The 27387-nt window shown below is 55.8% G+C and overlaps 4 protein-coding genes across 4 annotated transcripts; 2 read left to right on the forward strand and 2 right to left on the reverse strand.

The window, feature by feature from the left end:
* Window positions 1-27: 27 nt before the first annotated feature.
* C2CD2L (C2CD2 like) lies at window positions 28-11345 on the reverse strand. Its single transcript, XM_084275011.1, has 14 exons — window positions 10979-11345; window positions 10075-10170; window positions 9602-9721; window positions 9102-9212; window positions 8586-8699; window positions 7891-8005; window positions 7657-7780; window positions 7071-7135; window positions 6554-6681; window positions 6092-6263; window positions 5636-5737; window positions 5416-5549; window positions 4271-4553; window positions 28-2899 (listed from the first exon to the last, which is right to left on the reverse strand). Exons 1-14 carry the CDS (start codon window positions 11216-11218, stop codon window positions 2679-2681), a joined length of 2025 nt encoding a protein of 674 aa, XP_084131137.1. The 5' UTR covers window positions 11219-11345; the 3' UTR covers window positions 28-2678.
* A 1141-nt stretch (window positions 11346-12486) lies between these two features.
* On the forward strand, window positions 12487-16077 carry DPAGT1 (dolichyl-phosphate N-acetylglucosaminephosphotransferase 1; the record flags this gene model as incomplete). The annotated part of the gene is made up of 9 exons (XM_084274970.1): window positions 12487-12641; window positions 12769-12889; window positions 12976-13189; window positions 13508-13654; window positions 13769-13853; window positions 14275-14463; window positions 14707-14794; window positions 14942-15097; window positions 15509-16077. The coding sequence occupies 9 exons, from the start codon at window positions 12487-12489 to the stop codon at window positions 15572-15574; spliced, it is 1221 nt and encodes a 406-aa protein (XP_084131096.1). The 3' UTR covers window positions 15575-16077.
* Window positions 16078-18323: 2246 nt separating this feature from the next.
* H2AX (H2A.X variant histone) lies at window positions 18324-18927 on the forward strand. Its single transcript, XM_084274977.1, has one exon. It carries the CDS (start codon window positions 18369-18371, stop codon window positions 18798-18800), a length of 432 nt encoding a protein of 143 aa, XP_084131103.1. The 5' UTR covers window positions 18324-18368; the 3' UTR covers window positions 18801-18927.
* Window positions 18928-19685: 758 nt separating this feature from the next.
* HMBS (hydroxymethylbilane synthase) lies at window positions 19686-27379 on the reverse strand. The gene is made up of 14 exons (XM_084274895.1): window positions 27308-27379; window positions 27169-27222; window positions 25349-25421; window positions 24916-24965; window positions 24761-24816; window positions 23920-23997; window positions 23580-23657; window positions 22836-22911; window positions 22409-22522; window positions 21917-21955; window positions 21232-21351; window positions 20947-21000; window positions 20349-20435; window positions 19686-20137 (listed from the first exon to the last, which is right to left on the reverse strand). Exons 1-14 carry the CDS (start codon window positions 27329-27331, stop codon window positions 19964-19966), a joined length of 1077 nt encoding a protein of 358 aa, XP_084131021.1. The 5' UTR covers window positions 27332-27379; the 3' UTR covers window positions 19686-19963.
* Between the last annotated feature and the right edge of the window lie 8 nt (window positions 27380-27387).

Here is a 27387-nt window from a genome sequence, read left to right on the forward strand (position 1 = left end):
ACACAGGGTCAGGTTTCGATTTCCACATGGTTTTAATAAGTTAACAGGTGCAGCCATTACACAGCAATGGAATAATTCTTCAACATTTACAAAGGTCAGAGCTTCAGTTCATTTAGTCCATATTAAGTCATTTAAATCCCACCTCCCGAGTAGCTATGCAGATCCATTTCTTTTCCCTCCTCTCCTCTAAGTGATCTGGGGTTAAAAGAATCAGCCAAGAAAGAAGGCATTGAAATACAAAAGAGCACAACCCAGAAGTAAGGGCGCCCATTCAAATTCAGCATGGGCGTTCAATCCAGTACCCCTATGAGCGAGGAAAGGCAGCACGGAGCAGTTGCACCCGTTGAAGAAGCTGCCGACAACACTGAGCATGCCAAGACCTTTCCTGGAAGTTTGAGCATCACCAGGACAATTACTCACCGTGACCTGGGGGAGAGGGATGAGGGGAGGGAAGGGAGAATGATGTGAAAGACCCCAAAAACGCCAGCCACCCGCAACATCCGAGGGAGAATGTTTAGAAGAAGATAAAAGGCTATACAGCACACGGAAAAGACCATCTCCACTAGGAAAGATGAGCGAGTGCGGGAGGTCCATGCTCAGGGACGTGCTGACAGCGTCTTTTTCCTTCACAAGCCATCTAACCAGAGACAACCTTCTGCAGCAATTTACCGCCTGCGATAAAAAGCTCTGCCAGGAATTTGAGGGAAGATGCAGGCCAACCATCAAACGGAGGAAGCCCACAGTAGCGTGGCAGGGAAAGGGATCCTTGGTCCCCGAGGCCAGCGAGGACCTTAAGTTTCAGTTTTATTCCTAGCTTTCCTAGCCTGTGGTGCACAGAGCTGTGAGCAAAGCTGTGGTACCTTGCGGATGAGGAAAGAAACAATGGATGAAAGACACAGAAGAACTCAGGAAGGACGAACTCCCGGACCGAAAGAAACAGATGGAGATGAGGTCGGCCAGAGGGACGAGTTGAATTTCTTGCGCATGCCCAACCTTAAGAGGAACAGGCAGGAGAAATGGTGAAGAGCGTCCTTCCCACCGGCACTTTTTCCAGAGCCAGGGAAGGCCGGAGTCTCCCGGGGCTCGGATTGACTTTCAACAGACACCCTGACACTCCTGTCACCCATAAATCCTTCTGCAGCAGCATGCCAGACATGTCCTGGTCTCAGGACATGGCATCCAATTTCCGTTTGGGGAAGCCAGGATTTTTTTCCTTCCAAAGAACACCACATGTTGTTTGATGCGTTTCAAGAGAATGACCACTTTCTCGGCTGGCGCTGTGATCCTGCCTTGGGAAGTACCCTAATAGGTGAGCAGAGCTCGTGACTCTGGATGGGCCTCGGTGACTGCTCTTCAGCAAGGAGTTTCCGCCCCTTCGTCCCTTCTCCTGAATTCCACAACCCACAGGGGAGTGGGAGCTTCCGCTTGCACTGGGCGAGCTTGACGGGGCACAAGCATTGCTCCAGAGAGCAACATCATACTGTACCAATGTAGCCTTAGGATATTCCAACGTCCACACATCAGGAGACCAGAAAACTGTTTGTTCAGAAAGGGCTGGTCTCCTCCCACACAAGGAGTCCGTTTCCCCCTCATGCACCTCTCCCGCTGTGGAAGCACCCACCTTTGGCATGGCCAATCAGGATCACTAGAAGGAGGGAAACAGCGGATGTAACTGGGAATGGCTCCTCATCGTCATAAAGGCATAAATTCTTGCCTTTTTCCACCACACAGCTTCGGGTTCCGCATTGGAACACCCTTTCGCCAGCACCACCTCATTCCTCACCATCCATCTCTGGTGTGGCACTGGTCCTTAGTGTGAGAATTGAAGCAGCCCAGGGGGCAACTCCCCCAATTCCTCCCCCCAGCCAAGGGAAAGGGTTATGCTTGGATGACAGACAGTACACAAGTGTGGCATGGTCCCTTCCAAAGTCAAGAATGCAGATGTGGAAGGAGGGATGCGTGTGGGGTGGCGGTGCTGATGGCACCGACTGGACGGTCTTCCAAGGGCACCGGGCTTGTACAAAAACTCACCCAGTGGTTAAAACTTCCTTCTCCTTAGAGACCCCTTCCTTCATCAGCATAGTCAGAAAGTGTGTGTCCCTCACGCTGTCCGAACCAGAGACTGTTCCAACGAAGGAAGGGAGCTGGGTGGAGAACTGCAGCTCATTCTCTCGACAGCTCGCAGCCCCACATTGGCTTCAGCACCCAGCGGAAGCATCGAGTGTTTAGATGGCCAGAGACCGCTTTGCTGTCTCTTGCTGGAAGAGCCAAGTGGGGCTACATCCCACATTTCTCAGCAATGTGGCAAACCCCATAGTTTCTTGATTTTTTAACTCTGAGGGTTACCACTTGAGAGGGCCTGCCCCCTCCCCGGGACGTAGCCCACAACACCAGACAGCAACGCAGGCAGAGTCACTTCCGCAGCTCCCAGGACCCTGGTGGGGATTAGCACGCCGCCTCTGTTTTCTGGGAGAGGGTGGCAGGGGACGACAGTCGAAGACTAAGCCAAGGCCAATGAGCAGCCTGAGCCCCGCGTTCACCGCCTCCACTCCCCGAACAGCGTAAAGTGCTGGGGCATCTTTCCTCAGCTGACGTCAGAAGGAACCAGACTGCAGGTCACAGACAGCGCGGAGCGGGAAGACAAAAGACTACAAAAGGATCTCTGCGTGATCTTTCCTTCAGTTCTCACCTGCTGTTGCACTGTCACTAGCTTTGGCTTTGGATTTAGACTTGAAGGAGAAGCGCTTGATGAGGCGGCGGGAAAAACTGCCGGCTTTCTTCCTGGCAGAGGAGTCAATGGCTACATTGGACAAGTCATCGTGCGACTGGCTCAGGCCCGCTTCCTTCTGCTTGCTCCTTCTCCGGAAGATGAGCTTGGTACCGCTCCGAAGAAAGCTAACTGCAGAGACAGAAAGGAAGGAGACAGAAACCACAATAGCACGCCACCCTGACGAGCTCTGGGGGAGACGACACACCTGGTTGCGCTCAGATGAGCATCAAAGATCTCTCCCACTCCGAGCAGTGGAAGCACATGACATGATGACAAATCCCACCTCCCAAGCGTGAGGCAAAGTCTCTGCTCTGGAGAGACCGTGGTGCGGACAAGCTGTTTCACTAAGCACACCACCACCTGTCCTCTCCGGGTGAGTTTCCTTTTACACAACGACATTTCCCCCTTCAGTGGCAGGGCACGGAGTCCTGACAGAAAGCCAAGGCTTTCCTACATAGGGAAAACGAGCGAGAGCACCCGCAGGTGGAGACACTGGGAGGAACGTGCAGCAGCAGGGACAAAGCCTCTCGGATCGGCCCGGATTAGCCTGTCCTCAGGCCCCCAGACCAACTGCCCCTGGTGCCACCAGATGCCCAGATGCAGAGACAAGTAACAGCAACGGCTCCAGATGACTCATACAGAGATGCCAATTGCCATCAGCCCTAAACTGGTGCAGAAAAGCATATCCAAAACCCACACACTTTACAAAGCTAAAACCACCTTTCTCACAGAAGGGGCTCGCTTTTCCTTCTATTCCTTCTCCCTCCTGCCTGCCGTGTCTCTCAAGGATCAATGCTGCACACCTTACTACGTGCAAACGAGGAGCCGCTGCAAGTTGGAACCATATGCAGCCATACCAGGGTATGTCTCCCCAAAACTCATCCTGTGCTCCTTCCAAGCAATCGAGACCTCAGGTCACGCTCATTTCAGTTTGCAGCTAAATTAAACCATCAAAGGTACAAGCAGACGAATCCAAGGCATGCCATCCACCTGACACCAGTGGCTCAAAACAGCAGCTCAGTCACCACAGGCACGCTCTGTCATTTAAAAGGGGAGGGTTTCTGTGGACAGTGCAGAGGCGCTAGCTGTTTCGATGGTAACATAAAAAAGGGAGAGCAGCTAGATCTGTAAAGTTTCCTGTAGGGAGCCTCCTTTCCTGTGCCAGGATTTGCAGGAAAAAGTTATGTACAGCCAGGCGTTATGAGTTAAACAGTTATCTACAGACCTGGAGGCTGGGCGGTGAAAAATGGGTGAAAAGCCACATGGGGTTCCTGCCTAAGAGAGCACAGAAACCAAAGAGGCCATGGGAACCGGACACCAGCAGATAGAGGGGCTCAGAAAAGCTCCAGTGGGAAGCATGGGGGAGAGTCAGGCTCTTCGAAGCTCTTCACTGTGCCGAAAGCAGGCCACAGCCCCGGCACTGAGATGAGGGACACGGACATCGCTTTGTCCTTAAGTACAACGGGCTAACAGGAGCTACCAACAATGGTTTGTCCTTACCTTTGTGATCTTTCAAGCTCCTTGTCTCCAGCGCTCCCGTGGAGCCAGTTTCAGACTCCACATCTTCCACCGATGGTCTCTCCGAAACATCCGATCGTGTCGTCTCATCCAGCTCCTGACTGGCCCTTCGTCCTGACAGTGACGACTCCAGCAGCTGCGAGGATTCCATAGAACCATGAGTCTGGTCAACAGTGGCCTCAGCCACGGAATCTCCATATGCTGTGGCCTCCAAGGATGCAGCATATCCCAGAGAAAGCGCCATTTCATCTTGAGCGATAGGTACCTAGAGCAGGTTAGACGGTCAGAGATCACAGACAGGGTCTAACGGATCGTTTGTTCCTCTTCTTCCACCCACACCTACGTACGGATGCTCCAGATCCCATCACTGGGACTAGAAAGCATCAGTGTGCAACTGTCACTCTTTCACCAAAACACAGATTTGTAGAACGGTTTGGGTCAGAAGGGACCTTAAATGTCACCTAGTTCCAACTCTCCTACCACAAGGAGGGACAAGCACCCTCTGCTAGACTGGATCGCCAAAGGCTCGTCCAACTCAGCCTCCAACGCTTCCGGGGATGGGGCATCCATGGCTTCTCCAGGCAACCTGCTGCAGTGCCTCAGCACCCTCACAGCAAAGGATTTCATCCTATCTAATTGGACCCTCCTCTTTCAGCTTAAAGCCACTGTGCCTCGTCCTGGCACTCCACAGACCCTCTCCAGCTTTCACCTAGGTCCCTGTAGGTACCGGAAGGCTGCTGCACAAGCCCCACTCTCTTGACCTGTCCATGTAGAAGAGGAGCTCCAACCCTCCCATTGCCTTTATCAAAACCATACTGGAACACAGGCAATTCTGCAGCATCTCCCTTGCTCCCATGGGCGAGCCTGAGAGGAACTCCTTACATTCACCATGAGGTTCTGGACCAGCTACAGCATCAGCCTCCGTTTCTGCAGCTACCCCTCCCAAATTCCCACTAAGAGCTGCCCCACAGACCAGTGAAGTCCCTTTGATGTTCCCCAGAGCTGCGAGGAAGCAGCGGAAGGCTTCTGCCACGCGAGCTGTCTGCACCCATCCCTTCAGGATGAGCACACGTCATCCCTAGGAATGACCTCACACTGGGAAACGGAGCTCCCTAACTGCCAGAGACCTTGGAAACTCCTGAGATGATCAGCGTGCTACGTTTCGTTGGGGTTTTCTTGGCAGGCTTGTTATTCGTCTCAGTCAGCTGTCGGATCGCCGTCTCGGCCACTGGATCCAAGCCATTGGGAATGTGCCTATCACCTGAGCACAAGAAAGACACCGACGCTCAAAATCATTGACCTTCATCATGGGAAAGGTCATTTGGACTTGGATTCCCAAGCACTTACGGCTACCGATGGGCAAGGGGCCGTGATGGCAGCCGCTCTCCAAAAGCACCGTTGTCTTCTTTTCTGTCACTTCCACCTTGGAAGGTGACCTCGATGGTGAATCTTCAGAGCGAAAGAGGTAGAGACACAGAGAAAACAGTGATCAGAGACAAAGGTTAGCCAACTTCACTACTGCATCGCAGCCCTCTGCACTCAGGCATATGCGGAGGCTCTGTGGCAACAATGTAGTGAGAAGCCCAGACTCCGTGGGAGTCTCCAGCCAGCCACAGGACGCTGAGGGAACAGCGAGAACGCCTGTGTTCCCGCCCAGAAGCCAAAAGCACAACACCATGATGATCTAGCATGAACTGTTTTGCTGTCACCCAGGCAAGCAGCCTCAGGAGTATCGTGGCCAAATCCACCCTCCACCCCATAGCTGCCACCCATACAAGACACCTGTCGTGGGGGCAGGCTCACCCAGTTTGCAGTCTGCCTTGGGCCGGGATTGTATTGTGGTGACGGTAGTCACAATGGTACCGTCAGGCATGATAGTCCGGTCCATCTCCACCTTCTTAGTGGGGGTGATGCTGGTTCGCAAAGATGAAGCATGCTGAGCATTCAGAGATGCGTGTGACTCCTGGAACAGCAGCTGTGAAGAGTGAAGTACAGCTCAGGGAGGGCTCTTCTCCTCCCAGACAGAAAGGTGGGCATACAGGTGATAAAAGCTACTGCTCCAGGCACTGAGGAGCCATCCCTGCTACCATGTGAGAGGGAAGGCTCAGGGACCGAGGCCTGGGCAAAGCCCCTCCTCAACGTAAGGGTCTGTTGATCCCCCGTGACAAATCGCAGCCCAATCACGCTTGTCTCTGGCTAGAAGCTTGCATCGCTAATGCTTCTGGAGCACCGGTTTGTGCCGGGATTACCGAGTCGTGAGCTCACCTCCAATATAAGGGTAGCTTCGTCCGCCAGTGACCGCCCAGCTCCTGGGGCCAGTGAGCAGACCTGTCTCCCCGCCGGCTGTTTGCCCAAAGAATCGAGCAGAAGCGTGGCATGACCCAGCAGCACATCTGTGAGGAGGAACAGGAAAACAAAACACGCTGCATCACCTTGGTGCCTCGCGCATCTCCTGGGCACGCCGCGCTTTGTGGAAGCAACCCTGCGACACGGATCCCTGCAAGTCAGGGAATTGCAGGGTTCAAGGAGAGGAGGGCATGGGTGGCACTCCTCTGCTCCTCTCCGCTGATATAAGTGCTGCAGTAAGTCCCTGACCAAGTGCAGATGAATAGAGTGAAAAGCCCTCTGTCACATTCTGCCAATACACAGGGGGAAATCCCCACAGCCCACTCCCTGCTTCCTTCAGAGCAGGGACGGATGGGCCACAGGCATGGAAGTCTCCCTTAAGCATTTCTGTCTCCTAGCTTTCCAGTGAGCCCATCTTGCACCTGCTCATACTCACTTCCCCCTCCGTCACCATCCCCCAGCACCTGCAGCTTCAGCTCTTTACTTCTAGGTCCCAACTCCCTGGGGAAACAGAAAGAAACAGGCTGGCATTAGGCGATTGTCACAGAACAGCCACAGAGCAGATAACCCCACTCCCCATCTTCCCTCCCTCAAATCTCATGCGCCTTGTCATCTTTTCCAAAACTTGGGCAATGCACAGTACTTTGGAGGACATGACACGGGACAGCAAACCACACTGAAGAAGAGAACCCTGATTCACATCCCCTGCAGGGCTGTGTAGGTTGCTGGGGAAAGTCTCCAGGGCGATCCATCTGAACGGCAGAAATTTATCCTACATGCTGCCTCCTCCTGTCTGGTTAGAACATAGAGCAGCTAGGAGAGCAGGAAATACACTAGAATCAACAGCCTGATGAGAGGGCAGCACAAATGTGCCTCCCCACAGCATGGGTTTCAACCTCTGTGCCATCCCCATCAGTTACTGTGGTGTGATGATGGACACCCGGACACCACACCAGAGACCACACCAGAGACCACACCGGTCCACCTCCTCCGTGCCAGCTGCAAGAAGGGCAGATACTTACAGAAAGAGCTCTTCGTTCCACTCCATTTCTGCCACAGCACCGGCACCGCCAGCCGTCACTGGCCTTGTCCGCTTCTGCTGCGGAGGGCTGTCTAGCTCTGCTGCACAGCGTATCTCCACGACTCCTGCAACAGAGGAATGGAGTGCATGTGTCCCATTCAAATCCGCCCAAAACATAGATCTCGCAGCCCACATGTGCTCAAGCCCTGCAGATCAGCACTACCATCACATTTACCTCCCTTCTGGCAGCCCAAGTTCAGCACTCGAAGATTCCGAAGCAACAGCTTGGAACCTGAAGGGGCCACTGCTGCTCTGGACGGGGACTCACAAGTCGATTTATCGCTGGGTACCTGAGGAATAATTGAGAGACACTGACGCTGTTATCATTTCCTTACCAGCAGATGGCAGTGGGACACGTGACATTGGTCTTGTGGCAGCCACTGAAGCAGCCCCTTGCAGCAACGCAGCATGAGAGCCACCAAGAGAAGCTGCAGGTTCCCGCAACTATCGACTTTCATATTATTTCACATGTGACAGAAAAGGCAAAGAGGAAAAGACACGGACAAGAACCTTGCTGGCCGCCACACAGACAAGCGAAAACAATGAACCACAGACCATTCTGTGCCTGTAAAGGCCTCCCTGGATGGGAGACGGACAGAGATGCTGCCGAAACAAATGCGTCTCGGGGGGGGAGGGGGGGGGGGGCAGCCCCACCTCTTGACACAACCAGCGCTTGTGAGACAAGGTACAGAGCCACCTGGCAGAGTGGCTTCTAATTATCCCTGTGCTCCCATGACAGTGCATGCCGGCACAGGGCTGGCGCCTGGAAGCAAGGCTCAACCCTCGGATCCCTGCCTGAGCCTCATCCCTTAGAAGCACTCCAGGGCGCCACATTCAAGGCATGAAAGGAACCCAAGGAGAGCGCCTTACCGCAGAAGCTCCGGCAGTACAGGCCTTCAGATTCACCATCATGGCCGGCTGCGTGCTGACGATGGTATCTTCTATCAGATCCCTTATGGTGCACAGATCCGCTCTCCCTTCGTTCTTCTCTCCGCAAATCAAGAGGACACACAGGAAAGTCATAATGCAGACATATTTTCTCCTTCTACAGCTCCAACCACCTCTCAAGCCTCTAATTCCATGCACCTCCCAGGTAATAACCTCCCAGGTATGCTTCCCCTGTCCTGTACATGCTCACCCCAGCGCTCAAAGCTTCTGTGTTAACAGCGGTAGGCAAGTCTAGGTTGCCCAAAGGAGACAAGCTAAGCCTCTACGTCTGTAGTCTACCCATTGCAGATTTTGGCAGTACAGCTTTTATGGCTTACCGTTAAAAAAACCCCACCTCTCCCCTCCACAGCAGCCTTCCTGCGGGCTCCTCGGTGCAGTTTCCACCCCTCCTGTCCTTCCTCCAGCTCGAGTCCAGCCTCCTGTCACTTCCCCACTCACCTCACGAAGCTGAAGTCTCGGAAGAACTGAAAGGTTCAAATCCGGTCTGTCCTTGAACATCCAGGACACCAGAAGACCTTTGTTCTGTATCTCCTCCAAGTGGATCTCCACCTAGCTCAGAAAAAACGCCCGTAAGTCAGGAACTGTTTCCATTAGGGGCTTTCTGCCCCGGGTCAGATTTACTGATCGAAAGGCTCTCACACCAGTGCAACGATAAGAGATTGAACGCAAGGAGGGAAGCAGTCCCGGGCACAGGGGAAGGAGCAGTCGCAGATGCAGAATGACAGTAGGTTATTTCGCTGACCAAAGGAAAACTCTACGAGATGATCCAAAAGAGGGAGTCAGGCACTGACACAGGATATTTACTGAGCTGCGCTGATTAATTAAGTGCTGTCAAACCTAAGTGCAGCCGCTTGCACGTTACCAATGCCATTCCTCAACAGGTGAGGGGCTGGGTGAAACGCCAACTTCAATGGTTAAGTTTTGTACAAAGCCGTTACCTGAGCCTGCACCACAGTCAGAGTGACATGATAGGTGTCCACAGAAACAGCAACCGGGGACTGCTGAGTAACAGAGACAGGGAATTTCACAGCTTCGGCTGACAGTTGGCAGTATAGCACCTAGAGAAAGAGGAGGAGATGAGTGTATGTCTTCAGGAGAGGCAGCAAAACCTCTATAGGTACTGTGGCAGGAAAGAACCATCAGGCCTGCTTCCAGGTGCGGGTCTGTGCTGCAAACCAGCCATATTTCAGATTCAGTATGAGAGGCAGCAAAGGTGTACAGACAAGAGGCATTCTCTTTGCTGCTCCCCTTCAGGACCCCAATATTCCAGCTCAAAATCTGCACACCCCAGCTCCCACAATGCACCTTCCACCCTCCCTGTCACACGCAGACCTTGGCAATCTCCGCAGAGCGCGCCTGTCACTCAGCGGAGAAACCCCACACCGTACAATTCAGAAGGGCAAAGCCTCACCATGCTGTGTTCCGACTGAGCCTTGCACGTCACGCGACTTATATCTGCAGCCGGCGGCAACTGAGGACCCTCTTCAAATGTGATCTGCACAGAACTCTACAAAGAGAGAACTCCGCTAGTTCCTAGTGGTCAGCATTTACAAGGGGATGAATGATCCTGACATGGGGACCCAGAGACACCCCAGTATGCATCACGTTCTTTAAGATTTTAATTTCCTGCATTTCAAAGGCATAAGCTTCAGGCTAAGCTTTTCGAGCTCTTGATTCTCCCACACAGACAGGCTCCCCCCCGCTGTTCACGTGATGGAAAAGGAATAAAACAAAAAACAAGCCTGAAAACCCAAAAAAGGAGCCAGGAGCCTATACCAGGCTTTGGACCACAGCTTTTGTGGGCGAAAGCCCCTCACCGCTCAGGCATGGCAAGCAGCCACACAACCATTCCTGTACAGCATCACTGAGGCACGTTCTCCCTTGTGAAGTGCGAAAATGTGAGATCACTGCAACGGCAATGCGAGGAGATGAAATTAATGGGGACGAGCACCAGAAAATTCTTTAAGGGGTTGCTGTGGCAACCTCCGAGAGGCTACATCAGGCAGCTTCCTTGGCCGTGACCGGGGGCTCGGGCCCCAAACGGCGTTAAACAAAACAGGACGCGCACACACACATCCCCGCCCCCGGTTTTATACCCGCGTTCGCAGTCCCGCTCCCGTCCCACCGGGCCGGCGCGGAGCTGTCTGGTCGAAAAGCCAGACCGGCTTCCCTAGCCGGGTCCTCGCAGCCCCTGACCGCTCCCCCGGGGGGAGGGAGGCTGACCGGGCCCCCAGAACAAAGCGGTACCGCTCGCACAGAAGCTGCCGCTCCCCATCCCGCCGCTTCCCCCCGCCCCGCCTCGGGCCGCACCGTACCCCGTGCCGGCGCGCCTGGCTGTTGAGGGCTCGCACCCAGGCCCGCTGCCACTGCTCCCGCAGGGACCGGAGGGTGAGAAGCGCTGCGAGCAACGCCCGGGCACCAGTCTCCTCCGCCGCCGGCCGCCTCGGAGCCCTCAAGGCCGCGGCCCTCCAGTACTGAAGCAGCCAGGCCGCCACAGTGAGCAGCGAGGCGGCGAAGAGCAGCACCAGAACGGCCCAGCCTGGATCCGGCCCCATGACGCCGCGCACAAACCACTCACGGCGGAACGGCGGGCATGGCGGGCGGACTGGACCGCGGAGCCGGCCAGGCCGCCGCCTCCCACCGGGGGAGGGGAGAGGAGGACAGGCCGCACCGCCGCCCTCCTCCCGGCCCCAGCGGCGGCCCGGCCCGGTAGCGCCGCCGGCCGAGGCCCCTTCCCCTCCCCAGGCCGGCTAGCTTCTTCCGGCGCTGAGGCGCCCCCTGGCGTCCCGGAGGTACAGGGCGCTCCGAGCCCCAGGGCTGAGCTGTCCGCCCGCCCGGTTCTCCCCGCCTTGCCCGGCTGCGTCTCCCCCCCGGCCCCTTACGAGCTGCCACAGCAGGACCTTTCCCTTCGCCTGCCGCTTGAAGGCTCGGTTAGAGTTTAAAAAAAACGACTCGGGATTTTGGCAGCGCGGAGGCGGGCGGGTCTCGGTGCGGCGGCACGGGAAGCACACGCTCCGCCCCGCGTTGGAACCCCCCCGGGCTAGGCGCACCCCGCCTACACCGTGCGCAGCCAAGCGCTTGTCGGGTGCTCGCCCTGCCTTCCGCTGCTTCCCGCTCTCCGGTCACCGACTCGGAGCGGAGCGGAAGGGTGCCCGCCCGGTCTCCCCGCCCCGCAGCGGAACCACCCCCAACACACACTCCTCCGCGCCCAGCGGGGTGCGGCCCCTGCGAGACCCCGAGCAAGGCATTTTATTGAGGAACGGGGCGGGACAGCGCGGCCCCTTCCCCCCCCCTCCCGCCCCGGTGAACCGGCAAGCGCGGAGCTCGGCGGCGGGCAGCAACCGCGACACCTCCAGCCGCTTCCCAGGCCCGGGCAAAACGCGGTTCCAAGGAGGGACAGACCGCCCGCCCCCGGCTGCCTCCGCAGCGGCGTGCCCCGAGGAGCAGGAAATGACGTCTCTGGAGGCGGAACAAAAACCGGCGTCCGGTGCGGCCATGACGGTTGCGGGCGCCGCGGGGCGGGGACCAGGCGCCGGGCCGCCCCTAGGCCTGGGCGAGCGGCGGTGCCGGCGGAGGGAGGGAGCATCGATTGGCAGGTCACCGGCCGCCCCGCTCCGGCTTCAGCGCGGTCGAAAGCGAGCGTTACCGGCCCCGGCGGCCATGCCCGGGTTAAAGATGGCGCTACCCGCGCCGGTAGGCCAGGGAAACCCCGCTGCCGCATCCGGTACCCGCTCCCTCGCGTCCGGCTGGGACGAAGAGGCGGCGGGAGGCGCTCCGCCCCCGGCTTCGCTCCGCGCCCTTGGCAGGGGCAGCACCCTCCGCCATGGAGCCCTGGCCCGCCTTGCCCCTCCTCATCAACCTCGGCGGGTCACTGGTGGGCTTCGTGGCCACGCTGACGCTGATCCCGGCGTTCAGGGAGCGGTTCCTCGCCGCCCGGCTCTTCGGCGAAGACCTCAACAAGGTCTCTCGGCGGCCTGTGTGAGTAACGCCGCCCCGCCGAACCGGGAGCCGCGGGGAAGGGAGAGACCGGCCCCCCTGACTTGACTTACCCTCCCCTTCCTTACCTCTTCCACTCCCCCCTCCTCCCACGCCGCCCCGTTTCCAGCCCTGAAGCACAGGGTGTGATCAGCGGAGCCGTTTTCCTCATCATCCTCTTCTGCTTCATCCCCGTGCCCTTCCTGCGGTGCTTCGTGGAGGAGCAGTGCGCGGTCTTTCCACACGATGAGGTGAGGCTGCCGCTCGGTGCACGGGCCGTGTGGCCTTGCGAAGGAGCTGCCTTCCGGTAACCGGGGTCCCATTCTCCATCCCGCAGTTCGTGGAGCTGATCGGGTCTCTCCTCGCCATCTGCTGCATGATTTTCCTGGGCTTTGCAGACGACGTTCTGAACCTGCGCTGGCGCCACAAGCTCCTTCTTCCCACCATGGCTTCCCTCCCACTGCTCATGGTTTACTTCACCAACTTTGGGAACACGACCATCGTGGTGCCTAAACCTTTCCGGGTGCTGCTGGGCATGCGCTTGGACCTGGGTAAGTTCGGATGCGCCGCCAGAAGCCACTGTCTGAGCAGAGGGAACACTGAAAGGATTCAGTTAGGTACCCAGCAAGAGGGGAGCAACTCCACCTGCTAAGATCATCCGGAAACTGACCGTGCATAGATAGGCACCGGGTGTTTTCCCAGCATTCCGGTGATGCCGGCAGTGCGACCGTTTGCTGCTCACAATTTAGAGGGAAAAACCAAAACTCTGGGAGGTCACTAGCAAACAGGAGCGTGGTGCAGAGCAAGGAGCGAGACCTTGGGGAACTGAAAATGATGTGCTAGACCAATGGGCACACTCCGCTCCGCAGGTATCCTCTACTACGTCTACATGGGCATGCTGGCAGTGTTCTGCACCAACGCCATCAACATCCTCGCAGGGATTAACGGCATTGAAGCAGGGCAGTCGCTGGTGATCGCTGCTTCCATTATCATATTCAACATCATAGAGCTCAACGGTAAGGAAGCGAGTGCGGGTGCAGGGAGAATCTGAAGATCGCGGTAGCTGCTGTTGCAGATAACCCATCACTCCTGGCTCACCACAAACACTTTTTCCTCTCTTTTTTCTGTAGGGGATTATCAAGATGATCACATTTTTTCTCTCTACTTCATGATTCCCTTTTTTTTTACCACGCTGGGATTGCTTTACCACAACTGGTAAGAGGACAGATGGAGGTAATTTGGAAGCGTCCTTTCCCTTTACACCCTCACACTTACCGATGCGCGGGTGGAACACTGGAAGCGTAGACAGGCTTCTTGCCGAGAGTGCAGAGTGTCAACACGCCGGTGGCTTTCCTGTTGTTTATTTCCAGTCACCCCAGCTCACCCAAATGCGTGGAATACACTCCCCTCATCCATGTTGGCAGCTTTTTCGTACCGCAGGTCGAGTTGCGGGTCCCGGTCCCGCTGCTCTTAACATAAATAACCCATGATGGTTGTTGCTACGGTGTAATTCTGCCACCCTTCCCTCGTGGCTCCTAACCTGCAGCTTTGGGAACAGATTCAGTGGTTATAAAGTCATTTTCCACAGTGCTGGCAATAGTGACGGAGCTTTGCTTTTGCACCCTGTGAATTGCAGGTACCCGTCTCGAGTGTTCGTTGGGGACACCTTCTGCTACTTTGCTGGCATGACCTTTGCCGTGGTGGGGATCTTGGGGCACTTCAGCAAAACCATGCTGCTTTTTTTCATTCCACAAGTGCTCAACTTCCTCTACTCGTTGCCTCAACTCTTCCACATCATTCCTTGTCCTCGTCACCGGCTCCCAAGGTAACACACCCCAGCGACCTTCAACGGTCACACCTTTTATCTCCAGCGCTGGCCGAGAAAGGCCGGGTAGAGCTTCCTGACTCTGCCCCATCAGAGGGACTAGCTACTGGTACACATATGTAATTATTCCCCACCTTTTCCCTCGCTGGATTTATTTTTCTCAGCTTGGGATCCAGATCTGCTTACGTAGGGAATCTCTGTCGCCTTGCTCTGCCCGATGTAAAATCTGAATGTTTCTTTCAGGCTCAATCCTAGTACGGGGAAGCTGGAGATGAGCTACTCCAAATTCAAGACGAAGAGCCTCTCTGCCCTGGGAACCAACATTCTGAAGGTAACAGCCAGAAAACACTCGAAGTCCCCATACATTTTTGAGGCAGTCATCAAACAACGAGAGCAGGGAATGGGATGGGAGGGAACACAGAGTTTCTGGGGTCCCAACCCAGCCTGAGGAAACGGTGTGCGGTGTTTCTTTCCCTAGGTGGTCAAGGTCTTGCACATCGTGGATGTGAGGAGTGGAACGGATGAAGATGGCGAATACACAGAGTGCAATAATATGACGCTTATTAACTTTGTTATAAAGCTGATCGGACCCACCCATGAACGGAATCTCACTCTCCTGTTGCTCCTCATTCAGGTCAGCCAAACGGTTCCTCTGGCAGAAAGATGTACTCTGCAGTAGGAACAGATCCACATCTAAACAGGTCTTGAGTTCCAAGGGAGGGGGGAAGGGGAAGCAAAGTGTCCTACTCCTCACGCAAGATGTGATTGAGCTGCAGAACTTGAGGGGAATCAGAGGTTTAAAGGGGAAGTGGCTTCCTCATTGGAAGCTAACAGAGTCCCCAGGTTAGCTTGAGACAATTCCCAAGGCATGGATTGCCAGATGGTAGGAGAACGTTAGGAAAGCAGAGTGCCTCCTCCCTCTGACCTGCATGTGGAGAAATTAGGAGCAAGAGACGAGGCCTTGGGCTAGACTTGGGCCTTCCATCTACGCCTAAAAACTGTAGCCTAAACATTTCTGTTCTCTGATTTATTTATTTTTACCTAGGTCCTGGGCAGCACTATTGCGTTTTCAGTACGGTACCAACTAGTGCGCTTGTTCTATGACGTCTGACCAGGCTTTCGAGCGTGGGGAGTGTAGCCCCCCCCAGTCTGTTCTCTGCCATTGCTGACCAAACGATTCGACTGACCTTACCGCAGCCCACCGAGAGCCTCAGGACAGCTGTGGGAGTGGAAGGAGCTACTCTGCGTGGGCCCGTCTTTGAACCGTAATTGTCTTTCTTTATTTGAGCACAGAAGGTTTTTTTTTTGTCTGATTCTGCTGACAGAAAAGATCTGCTGCTACCGGGAATGCCTTTCAAAGGGGAAGTAAACGACCCAAGCGGGAGAGATGAAACCTCTATACACCTGAGAAGCACATTCCCGCTCCCCAGGAGATAAAAACAGGAGGCTCTGGGTTCTGCGAGACTCTGTACAGAGTAGTAGAACAAGTAGCAGAACAAGTAAACCAGAATCCTTTCCTGGCTTGTCCAGTCTGGTCTCTGGCCCGTGAACGTACGAGTTACCATGTTATAAACCATACCCAAACCTCAGCGCGCTCTTGGGAATAAAATAACTCATGGGGTCCCCTTCCCCTTTGGTGCTTTGCCGCCAGAATACCAACACAGTGAAACCAGGTCACACGCTACATCACTACTGAACACAGCAGTATCTGGCAGTGTAGTTCGCTGTAGAATTCCTACCTGCCCGACACAAAACACACGTACCTGCCTGAAGAGTACACGCAAGGCTAACAGGAGCAAAGCACAGAATAAGGGAAGGGCAAGGACAGGGACTCAGAGACGGGTGTCAGTAGAAACTGGTGAGCCTGGTACCTTAACAGCAGCACTCCCATGTGCCTGAGTCCAGCCAGTAGAGGCTGGGAATGCATTCCTGGTAGGGCAAAAATTCTGTGAATGGTATCAAATCCTCTCCTCTACCTCCCCACCTCTGCAGCAAGTCAGTTTGGAAGATGACTAGTAGTGGCTGTATAAACCTATCTTTGTACACATGCATTATGAACCTCTTTGGTAGCTGGTCTGAAATGCGCAGTGTGTCCAGTAACTAGACATTGGATTTCCTTGTGCTGGGGCATAGGAGCACCCAAGGGCCGCAGTACCACTCTGCTTGCTCGTCTCCCAGTAGCTGAGTCTCAGATGCTCACCATGTTTTCTCCAGTAAGCTGGGTAGACCTTTCTCTAGTAAGGAACTGGCCCAGATCTCTGGTGTATGTGGTCCCAGACACCTGGCTCCAAAGCCCGTTATCCTACTTGCTCACTGGTCTGTCTCATTGACTAGTGATCCCACACCCTGTCCCCCACCTCTGTACACACGCCAGTCTTCCTGTTTGCTGGTACCATGCATGCACAGCCACTTTGACCTATGATCAGGCAGCAGTTGGTGGCACTTAGACCTCCAACCACATATATGTACACGGGGTAGACAGTTCCCTCACCTGGGGGGGGTGGGGGGAAATGCCTAGAAATGGAGTTTAGTGAGATAGGATAAACTGCGGAGAGAAAAGCTTCCAATGGGCAGCACACTCACACACAAACGCAGGCTTCTCCTTCCATGGTCCCATGTTTATTCCTCCCAGTCCTCTTTGAGTCTGCCCCTTAACCTGTGATATCATAGAATCCTAGGATCTCCTAGGAAAGGATCCACAGGGATCCTTGAGTCCAATTCCTGGCTCCACACAGGGCCAGGCAGGTCAGAGCATGGGACTGAGTGTATCGTCCACACGCTTCTTGCCCTCAGCCCAGCTCAGGACTGTGACCCCTTCCCTGGGGAGCCTGTGCCAGTGCCCAACCTCCGTCTCAGTACAGAACCTCTTCCTGACACCCAGCCTAATCGTCTCCTGGTACAGGTTCACGTTGATCCCTAGTCCCCAAAGAGAGAGATGGGTGCTGCCCCTTCACTCCCCTCAGCCGGAAGCCACAGACTGCCATGAGGTTTCCCCTCAGCCTCCTCTTCTCCAGGCGGAACATACCCAGGGCCTTCAGCCTCTCCTCATAAGAATTCCCCTCCAGATCCTTCACTATCCTCACTACCCTCCTCTGGACACTTTGCAATACATCTCCTAGTAGCTTCTTCATGTCCCCAAACACTCTTGCCCTGATACTCGCACAGGCAGGGATCCACCTCAGGCTGCAGGGATCACAGCTTGGTCTGTGGGGCTCCACAAGCTCCAGCTTGGGGATCCTCCTCAGACTGCAGAGATCTGCCTTGGGCTGGGAGGAGCCTCCTCAAGCTGCAATGATCCACCTCAGGCTGCAGGGACCCACTTTGGGCCGTGAGGATCCACCTCAGGGACCTGCCTTGGGTTGGGGGGGGGATCTGCTGCAGGCTGCGGGGATCCACCTCGGGAATTTGCCTCTACTCAGGAAAGCGGCCAGGCTGAGGCCAGAGCCCGGGAACCGATCCCAACTCCTCAGCCGGCTGCGGGAGCGGCCCAGGCGGTCTGGACACGGCTGCGCCTCGCTCACCGCCGCTTTGGGTCCCGGTGAGCAAACAGGACGAGTCCCCCCCCGCCCCGCCCCGCCCCAGCCCGGGCGCGCACCAACCGCCTCCGAGCCATACGAATTTGGCGCCTTACCTTCTCATTGGCCAGTCTCCGCCACCCAGCGACGCGTGGCCCGCGGGAGGGGTTACGGGGTTTGTGTGTGTGAGCCACGGCACGGGCGACCAGTCAGCAAAAGGCTTCTTGGAGCAGGCGCGCCAATACCGAGGCGCGGCGCTGCCGCCCAATAAGCTGAGCCCTACTTCGCAGGAGGCTATAAAGGGGCCGGCCGCGCTACATCCCGCCTCACTTCGCCGCAGAGCTCCGGGCTGGTGGGAGAGAGGAGTCGCTCATAGCGCAGCGAGGCGCCATGTCTGGCCGTGGCAAGAGCGGCGGTAAGGCCCGGGCTAAGGCCAAGTCCCGCTCCTCCCGCGCCGGGCTGCAGTTCCCGGTCGGGCGCGTACACCGGTTACTTCGTCGGGGACATTACGCGGAGCGGGTTGGGGCTGGCGCCCCCGTTTACCTGGCCGCCGTGCTGGAGTACCTGACGGCCGAGATCCTGGAGCTGGCGGGCAACGCGGCTCGTGACAACAAGAAGACGCGGATCATCCCCCGGCACCTGCAGCTGGCCGTGCGCAACGACGAGGAGCTCAACAAGCTGCTGGGCGGCGTTACCATCGCGCAGGGCGGCGTCCTGCCCAACATCCAGGCCGTGCTGCTGCCCAAGAAGACGGGCGGCGGCGGGACGGGCCCCGCCAAGGCCGGCAAGAAGGGTAGCAGCCAGCAGTCGCAGGAGTACTAAGGCGGGCGAGCCCTGCGCCTTCCCGCCCCTCCCCGCTCTTCCCCATCCACCACCCCCCTCCAACCACACAAAGGCCCTTTTCAGGGCCACCCCCATCGCTCACCGGGAGAGCTGCGATCCGGCCGGGGGTGGGGGGGTGGGGCGGCAGAGAGGGAGGGAGGGAGGGAGAAGGCGGGGGGAGGTGTGGGGAAGGGAAAGGGGGGTCGCGTCTCTGGACGGGAGGCGGCACCGGGCGCTTCCTGACTAGGCGAACGGTGGGCCGGGCAAGGGCCTGGGGTTGATGGACTCGGCCGCGGGCTGAGGTAGTGGGACGGGACTGGCCCGCTGTGATCTTCGGAAGAACCAGGTGGGAAGTGTAAAGCTCCTGGATAAAGACTTGCACTCACGCTGGGGGTGCTTATCTTCTGACTGTGTTTGTCACCCTGTTAGATCCAGTGCACAGTACATAGGTTAATAAAGGATGCTGCACTTCCAGAACAGGACCTGGGGCAGGTGCCATTCCAGTGTTTCCGCAAGGCACCACAACCCACAAGCTGAGACCCCTGTCAGGAGCCACAGTGATGGGGGTACTGTGGTGCAGCAGCTCGAATTTGGGCTTCCTCTTGGTGCCTCCAATTTAGGCTTCTTCCCCCTCCAATTTGGGCTTCCTCCCAGGCTTCTTCCCCCCCTTATCCCCTGCAGACACATGTACGAGGACACCCATCATAAATGGTACTAAGGGTTTACTAGGTGCCCAATCATAGGAACCTAAGGGCAGTTTTAAACTTCAGCCTTCTGAGGAGAAAGCTACTAGTGACTTCCAAAACAGTATCACCCCTCCCGAGGCCCTGGTTATAATCCCTCATGAGTTCCTCTTTCCTAAAGGGAGTAGGACAGAGCTTATAGGGAGGGGCATCAATATTTTATTTCTTTTAACTTCCCTGCTACAAAAATCGTTGAAAAGGCCCCATGGACACTTTGCAATTTAGAAAAAATGAGGAGAGGGATGAAATCCACCCCCTCAAAAGGCACAAACCCCTCATTCCTCAGTATTTCATGCTCTTCCACCCAAACCCGGGGTCAGACCCGTACACAATCGTTTAAATAAACCCCTCCCACGGAGGATAACAGTGTGTACCTGCAAAGACTCATTTAACAAGAGTAGCTTAGCATGTGGGAGCTGTTCAGCGGGCATCGTTGAGCTGCCTTGCCACGCTAAGGATGTGCTTAGCCCCCTTGCTCAAGAGTAAACTAGCTAAGTCAACACCGAGGTTCTCCGCAGCTTCCTGGGCCTGACCAGGGACGTTCTTGGCTGTGATGCCAACGTGCTGCACGTCATCGTTCGGTCCATCTTCATTCTGTAAATACATTGCTAAGCACCTTGACCACTAAGCCACACTCGTTAGTGGTGGGGGACAGGGGACAGGACTGCCTGCAATCTGAGGAGCCTGGAGAGGAGAGCGCTGCTCCTGTTTTCCAAGGAGCCGGACCGCAGGTAATGGAGGGATTCCCAAAGGTCTGGTTTTGTCTCTGGTTGGACCAGTTCTGAACCTGCCACAGTTTACATACCTGCTGGGGATAACTGACGCTGGTCTGCATCGTCTCCGTCAGGCTGTCAGATCCATCCAAACTGTAGACAGCTCCTGTTAAATACAGCTTGGGAAGAGATGCAGAAGGGGTTAGTGCCGTGTTAACAAAGAGAAAGGCAGCTATTCTCCCCCCTTTTGTTACAAAAACCCGCGGCATAGGAAGTGGAGTCTGGAAGGGCCAGCTTCCATGCATGGCAGGATGAGCAAGAACAACCCTGTTAGGGAAGATGCACCTTCGCAAGGGAAAAAGCCCAACTCGCTTCTAGCTTCCCACCTTCTCCATCATGTCAAAAAAAATAAAGGATTTCCTGGGGTGAGAAGTGAGGCTTTTGGGTCTTGGGGCAACGGCACCTTGAGAGGAGGTGGGAGGGAGGGGACAGAAATCTGGTGCTCAGTCTAAGGGCGTTTTAAGACTGAGCTTCAGTAGCCAGAAGTGTCTGGAGGCAACCTGCTTGGGACACAAACCCAGAGGCTTGAGCCAGGAGCATCTCTGCCCTATGCGGTTATGCAGGTACCTTGGGGGAAGGATCAGGGAACGCGCACACCAGAACAGGATTCAAACACAACGTACTCCTCACCTGGCCATCTTTCAGCACAGTGTTGACAGCAACAGGGACACTGCAGCCCCCCTCCTGAAAAGGGAAAGCGGCTCACACCAACGCTCCCACCTGGCAGTCAGAGCAGGTGCCCCCCAAAAAAATTTAGACACCCCCCTGCTAAACCCCAGGCCCTTCTCGATTCAGAAGCAATTGCTGTTCCGTGGGTGAAGCATAACATGTTTCCCCCAGACCGTGGCATCCGTGTGGCTTAGCAGAGCAGGTTTTACGGCTGCAGTCCCCCAGAAGCGAGGATGCTGCACTTACCAAGTGCTTCATGAAGGCTCTCTCAGCGATGCAGCGTAACACTGTGTCTGCGTCGTGCAGGGCAGACACCATGTTCAGGATCTCCTGGTCTTTGGCACGAACTTCCACTGCTAAGGCACCCTGGGAGGAGAATAACCGAACAGACGGTGTGATCACCGCAACAATGCCTTGAACCGCGTGCACTCGGGGGTCACCAAATGGGGGGAGGTGTTGAGGGGGTATTGGCTGCGGTCCACTGGTCACAGAGATATCTGAGAGCACCCAGTGTGAAGGGAAGTGAGAACTCCAGCACCGCTGCCCCAAAACCCTCTCAGCTACGACTGTGTAATAAGAAACACCCACCCCGATGTCCTGCTGGCATGAGAAGGGCTGGATAATCCAATTGTCCCCTGGTACGGCACAACGCCGACCCTGCCCGGCATCTGCCCCGCATCGCCCCGGCACAGCCACACCACACGGTACTTGGTACGGTTGGCTGAGTGCTGATGGAAATCAGCACCCAGGAGAGCTGGCAGCTAACCCTAACCCTTCTTTCCCCGCAAGCCGTGCTTAAAATGGCACAACAGCCAGCAAGAGGAATCGACACAGCGGTTCTTTGGCAACCAAGTGTCTGGCTGTCACACACCGTACCACTGCCAGCTTCCACCACACCGTACAGCTTAACAGAGAGAAGTGGGAAACGTACTTGTCCAACAGCGTACAGGCAATCTTCAGGGCTCAGGAGCTAGAAAGAAAACAAACTCAGTTAGCTCAAGCAGTGCCGCTGCTCAGAATGCCAGAAAGGGAGAGCTGAATCTGACGCTCGCCATCAGTTGATTTTTGTGCCTGACTGGAGAAACATGTCCTTCCCCTTCTCAGTGTTTCCACCCTGAAATGGAGAGAATGGGATTTCCTTCCCCCAGGCTGCAACGCTTTGCAACTCGGCTAATGGGGAACATCTCAGGCATGAGCGCTGTGAAACACCGTGACACAATCCCATTACCAACTCCTGCCGCACCCTGGAAAGCTGAGACGTATAAATCCAAAGAGAACTGAGAAAACAACCAATCCTCCCCCAAAAAACAACACCCAGCCCCTCCCTGAAATGCATCAAGTCCACAGCACCCGCAGGGTCTGAAAGGCAAGGGGTGGGCAGTTCAAGGAGAGAAGTGGGATCATCTGCCCTGCCGCTCCTCACCTGGCCGATGCGATTCTCCCAGCCCATCCTCTTCAGCCCGGCAGCGGCCAGGATGATGGCACTGAAGTCTTCCTTCTCATCCAGTTTCTTTAAGCGGGTATTTAAATTCCCTCTCTGTCAATGGCATTAAGTAAGCACAGAGGTATTGGGAACCAGGCTGCCTTCATCCTCACCGCAGCATGCACCCCTCGAGCAGGTTTCTGACCACTCCTTCCTATAAAACTCATCCACATCCCGAATAAATCTCGGGTAGATTAAGGCTGGCTCCTCCTTTCCAGCCTTGTGAGAGACAGAAGGGGGTTGGAAACCCCTCCCGGACACCCCTTTGAGGAAGCAGCATTGAGCCCCGATCCTAGATTTCCCATGAAGTTATGTTTTCCCATTGGCAGCTTGTACCCAGCTGCCACCTTTTGCCAGGAAAGGATACAATATCCCTGAATTCTAACTGAGGGAACTTCTTTTTGAGCTGGGCTGCTCTCCGAAGTGAGCTGGTTCCAATCACACTGTGGGGAAAACCATGACAAAATCAATTAAATCAAGCGCTACTCTGACACTTACCCTCCAGCCAGAGGTATGTAAGAGTTTTCAAGGCAACAAATTTGAATTGAAATGAAGATCCAAGAGCCTGTCAATGATTTCTATGTCCTTAAGCAGAAAGAAAACCGCTCTGTGAGGTTTAGCATAAAGCCTGGTGATACTGGAGGTGATGTTGGAGGGTCAAGGACTAATGAAATCTCTTTAAACAACGCCTGTCGCAGGAAAAAGAGTAAAGGGGGGGAAAAACCCAACCAAAACCCCCCAGAAAACCCACAAAGAAAAAGCTCAGCCACTCCAAACTGCCCTAAACCTCGCCAGAAGTTACTAAAACAAAGACACTTTGTCTGTGACAGAGATGCAGCGGGAGGAAAACCTTTGGAAACAGTGGAGGGAGCACCTGGAAACCACGGAAAACCACAAGTTGGGACAGTAAGCATTTGCTTTCCAGAGATGTACGCTGTTCCTCAGCACCCCGGCACCTGACCCAGACATGATTTCCCCGCCGTTCGGATGCACAGAAGCACAAGTCTACATCTGTGTCGCGGCTGCTGGGAAGCACCAACCGAGTCCTCCCTTTCGGGGGTTTTCTTACACTTGACTGTCCCCTCCCATTCCTTCCTCTCTTCCCACTCACCTCTTCTCAGGAAGGAGGTTCAGCGTCTTCCCGCAGTTTTTGGGATGAAAGACGACGGCATCAAGTGGGTTTTCCCTTCTGCAAAGACAATGGAGCTGCCGTCATTTAACAGAGGGTTTGGGAGCTTTGGAACAGCCTCTGGCTCGAAAGCACCCTGGGGCCATCATAAAAGCAAGGGCCCGCTGGCTACAGAACACCAAGACACCCCAATCTTTCCTGTGTTTCCCAGGGATTCACCGATCAGACCTTGAACACCAAAAAGGATCTAAACCACCTTCGCTTTCCTATCCCACTACCGATGGAGAACCCTCGGAGAACCGAGGCCTGCACCCACACTTACTTGCAGACAGCACCGATGGTGAAGCCGGGGGGAAGAGAAGTCGGTAGGTCCTTCAAGGAGTGAACCACGAGGTCGACTCTAAAAATTAGAGAGGGCAGCAATCAGTGAGCAGAACTGGCTGGCCGGAGTGAGGGCCGCCTGCTTTGCTGCAATGCCAATGAGCATTGTCTGTCATTGCTTCAGCCTCCAGCATCCTTTCACTGGCTGCGCTCGGAATCGTGGTATTGTGTGTGCCCACACCTCACAGACCTTTCCTTTTCAGCCCACCTTTACAGAATCACAGTTTCAGGGGTCGGAAGGGATCATCAAGTCCAACCCCCAACTCTTGAGGCAGAAGTGCAGCTAAAAACCCTCCTCAGGATATTGAAAAACAAAAAAAGATCACCCCCCTCCGAAAAAAGGTCTCTCAATCTCTCTCTCTTTCCCATAGAAAGAAGCTAGCCAGAAAGCATCCAAATTCCCCATGCCCAACGCTCCCGCCTGTTTAGCACGCAACTTCATTAGTAACTGTTAACGTGGCAACACCAAACATGGCCCGCGGACACCAACAAGCACCTCTTGAAAGAGAACATGCTGGCACACAGGGATTAAGGGTAGACTGTGCCTTGTCCGACACTGCAAATCCCAGGCAAAGGAAGCCAAACAATGCGATGGTTCCGCGTTGAAATACGCAGCCTGAGCGCAAGGGTGGAGCGGGGAAGGACTAAAGGAGGAGATGGCGGCTTCTCCAAGGAGTGTTTTCTCTCAGCTAGGGAAGGACCAGGCCAGAAGGAAAGAAGCTGCTGAATGTCATCAGCCAAAGATGCCAGAGGACGAGGAGAAAGCAACAACGGGCTCTTACTCGTTTCTTTCGAGGGCGTTTTCCAGCTCTTTGGTGAAGAGGCTCTTCTCCCCGATCTGTGTGTGAACAGAGGAACATGAACCGCAGGAGAAACACCTGCAGATACATCAGAAGCCACGAATTGCTCCTTTCCCTCGAGGAAAGGGAGCCTTTACCTTAGAAAGCGCCGTATCCAAGATCTTGTCCCCTGTCGTTGACATGGCGACTGCCCAAAGAGAAAGAGAGAGCACAAGTGAAACACCAGCTCAGAGCGCAACGGCCTGGGCTGGAGGCATCTACGGGACATGTGGACGAGCAGCATGGCGTCACGCACTGCGATGTGAACAGGGGCTGCTGGTGCTCTCCCCGAAAGCAGAGCAATGGGAAAGACAGAGGCCCACCCAACAGGCACCACCACACACTCTCTCTGGAGAGGAACCCAGAGAATTCCACCTCTCTCCCTGTCTGGCAACAGTCGCTCAGCTGGACGAGCGAACAGAATTCAGATAAGCAGGGGTCACATCCTCCTCCTCAGAGGGCTCTACTCACACCTTATGCACGCAAAGATAAGGGGCTGGGTCCCATGGCAGCCTCCAAAAAAAGACTTACTGATCTCAAAGCGGAGGTCGGGATACAGCTCACGGAGCATCTCCACCACGCTGTCGGTCTGAATCCGGGCCAGCTGCAAGGAAGCAGAAGGCAAAGCCCTGTGGCAAAGAGCTGATCCTCCATACTGTGGCCAGAGGACTCGGCTTTTAAGCCAACTTTAACGGCTTAAAATTGCACCAGGAGAGATTTAGGTCAGGTATCAGGAGGAAATTCTTCACCAAAAGGGCTGTAACAGGCTGTTCAGGGAGGTGGTGAGGTCACTATCCCCGGAGGCACATAGGTGAAGGCCTGAGGGACATGATCTAGAGGTGTGCTAAGCAGGGTTAGGCTATGGTTGGACTCAACCTTAAGGGTCGGACTTTAACCTTAAGACCCCCTAAAGATCTTAAGGGTCTCTTCCGACCCAGGTGACTCTATGGGGTTCTTCCACGGCCATGCATGCGGGACCATGACATCCTCTAAATAGAAAGCACTTCAGCTTTATCCGCCCCAAGTAACCTCACTTGTAGGTACAAACTCCTTGACCTCCACCAACTCCGATCATGACCACAGCGTTCTGCCAAAGATCAATCGCGTATCGTGCCAGAACCGGGCATGGCTGCCGCGAGTCAGGACATCACAGGGGAAGTGTGTGGGGGGGCACAAACGTGACCAATGCTGTGCTTTTTGGGAGAAGCCAGCAGCATTTCACTGGGAAACACTGAATCACCAGGAGAGAGGAGTTATTTATTCCCTGTCAGACCAGAGCTTAGCCCAGCAGGCTTAAGGAATAAAGGCAACGGCATCAGTCCGGACGCGCAGCCGGCACCAGCTCTGAAAGCAGGGAAGCTTGGGAAGAAGATTGCCTCCTCTAAGGCCAGCAGAAGGAAAACAGGGATCATGTGAGCAAAACAGGGTCACCCCGTGCTCACCAGCAGCAGCAAACTCAGGAAACCTGCAGAGGTGAGTTTCTGCCTGTACCCGGGGGCCAGGAATTTTCTTTTTCAGGGCTGTAGTTTCCCAACCTGTGAGCAGACAGGTAGGGGCATCCCTATGGGACGGGCTACGGGAGCCTGAGGTTTGCAAAAGCAGAGGCAGGCAGGCAGGCCGGGATACACCATCCCCTGCCCCGTTGCACTCTGGAGAGCACAGGATTCTTCCCAGCACCGCTACCGGGGGAAGGAGATAAATAAAACGTCCTTCAGCACCCAGGTTATCTCCCCCTGTGAGTCTGCTCCTCCCTGCCGGCTGCCGAGCGATACCCACCCGGGTACCCCCGTATCTCTCAGCACACCCCTTCCCGCTCCCCGTCCTCTGCAGCTGCCGGGGGGTGCTTTTCCCGCCTCTCAAAAAGCTGCACAAGCCCCGCAGGATAAAAACTCCACAGCAAGATGCTCCTTTATCCCGGACCGGGCTCCTGAACGCTCGCTCCAGGAGTCCCAGGAACGGGAAAACAGGCGATGCCCGCTCCCGCATGGGCCTCCAGTGTGCGGGCTCGGCCTGCCCCTCCCGCCTGCAAGCGGCAGGGCCTCGCCCGGTCCCGGGGGGACAGACGCCTTCGCTCCGGGCTTCCCGCACACCTCCGGGTGCCTCGAACAGAGCCCCTCGGCTTCCCACACCGAGTGCTTCGGACGGGCTCCCCGGGCTTCCCGCACCCCTTCGGCCTTCCCGCAGCACCCCCGGCCTTCCCGCACCCTTCCGGGCTACCCACAGCCCCCCCGGGTGCCTCGGACGCCCACCCCCGGGCTTCCCGCATCCCTGCGGGCAGTTCGGACGGTGACCACCCCTCAGTCCCCGGCGCCCCGTCCCGGTGCCCCCCACACCCCCCCTCTACCGCCTACCTGGCTCCGGCGGGTGCCCACACGGACCGCTCTGCCGCACACGCCGTTCTCGCCCTGCGGCGACAACCAGGTCAGCGGCCGCCCCCCGGCCCCCGTGTTCCGTCCCCTCCCCTGCCCCCTCCCGCTCTCCCGAACTCACGGCGGCCGTTCCCAGCTCCGCCATAACTCCTCCGCCGCCTCCCTTCGGCGCGGCACTGCTCCTGCTCCTGCTCCTCCCCC

Source organism: Gallinula chloropus (genome assembly GCF_964237585.1).
Source record: "Gallinula chloropus genome assembly, chromosome: 24".
Taxonomy (NCBI): Eukaryota; Metazoa; Chordata; class Aves; order Gruiformes; family Rallidae; genus Gallinula; species Gallinula chloropus.

What these genes read in the sequence shown, in the direction of transcription:
- H2AX (XM_084274977.1), top strand. Translation starts at nt 18,369, where the DNA reads ATGTCTGGCCGTGGCAAGAGCGGCGGTAAGGCCCGGGCTAAGGCCAAG.
- HMBS (XM_084274895.1), bottom strand. Translation starts at nt 27,331, where the DNA reads ATGGCGGAGCTGGGAACGGCCGCC. An exon ending in CGGAGCTGGGAACGGCCGCC is followed by an intron (nt 27,223 to 27,307) that starts GTGAGTTCGGGA and finishes TTGTCGCCGCAG; the next exon opens with GGCGAGAACGGCGTGTGCGG. An exon ending in AACGCCCTCGAAAGAAACGA is followed by an intron (nt 23,998 to 24,760) that starts GTAAGAGCCCGT and finishes TCTAATTTTTAG; the next exon opens with AGTCGACCTCGTGGTTCACT.
- C2CD2L (XM_084275011.1), bottom strand. Translation starts at nt 11,218, where the DNA reads ATGGGGCCGGATCCAGGCTGGGCCGTTCTGGTGCTGCTCTTCGCCGCC. An exon ending in CTCAGTCGGAACACAGCATG is followed by an intron (nt 9,722 to 10,074) that starts GTGAGGCTTTGC and finishes CTCTTTCTCTAG; the next exon opens with GTGCTATACTGCCAACTGTC. An exon ending in TCATCTCAGGAGTTTCCAAG is followed by an intron (nt 4,554 to 5,415) that starts GTCTCTGGCAGT and finishes AACCTGCTCTAG; the next exon opens with GTACCTATCGCTCAAGATGA.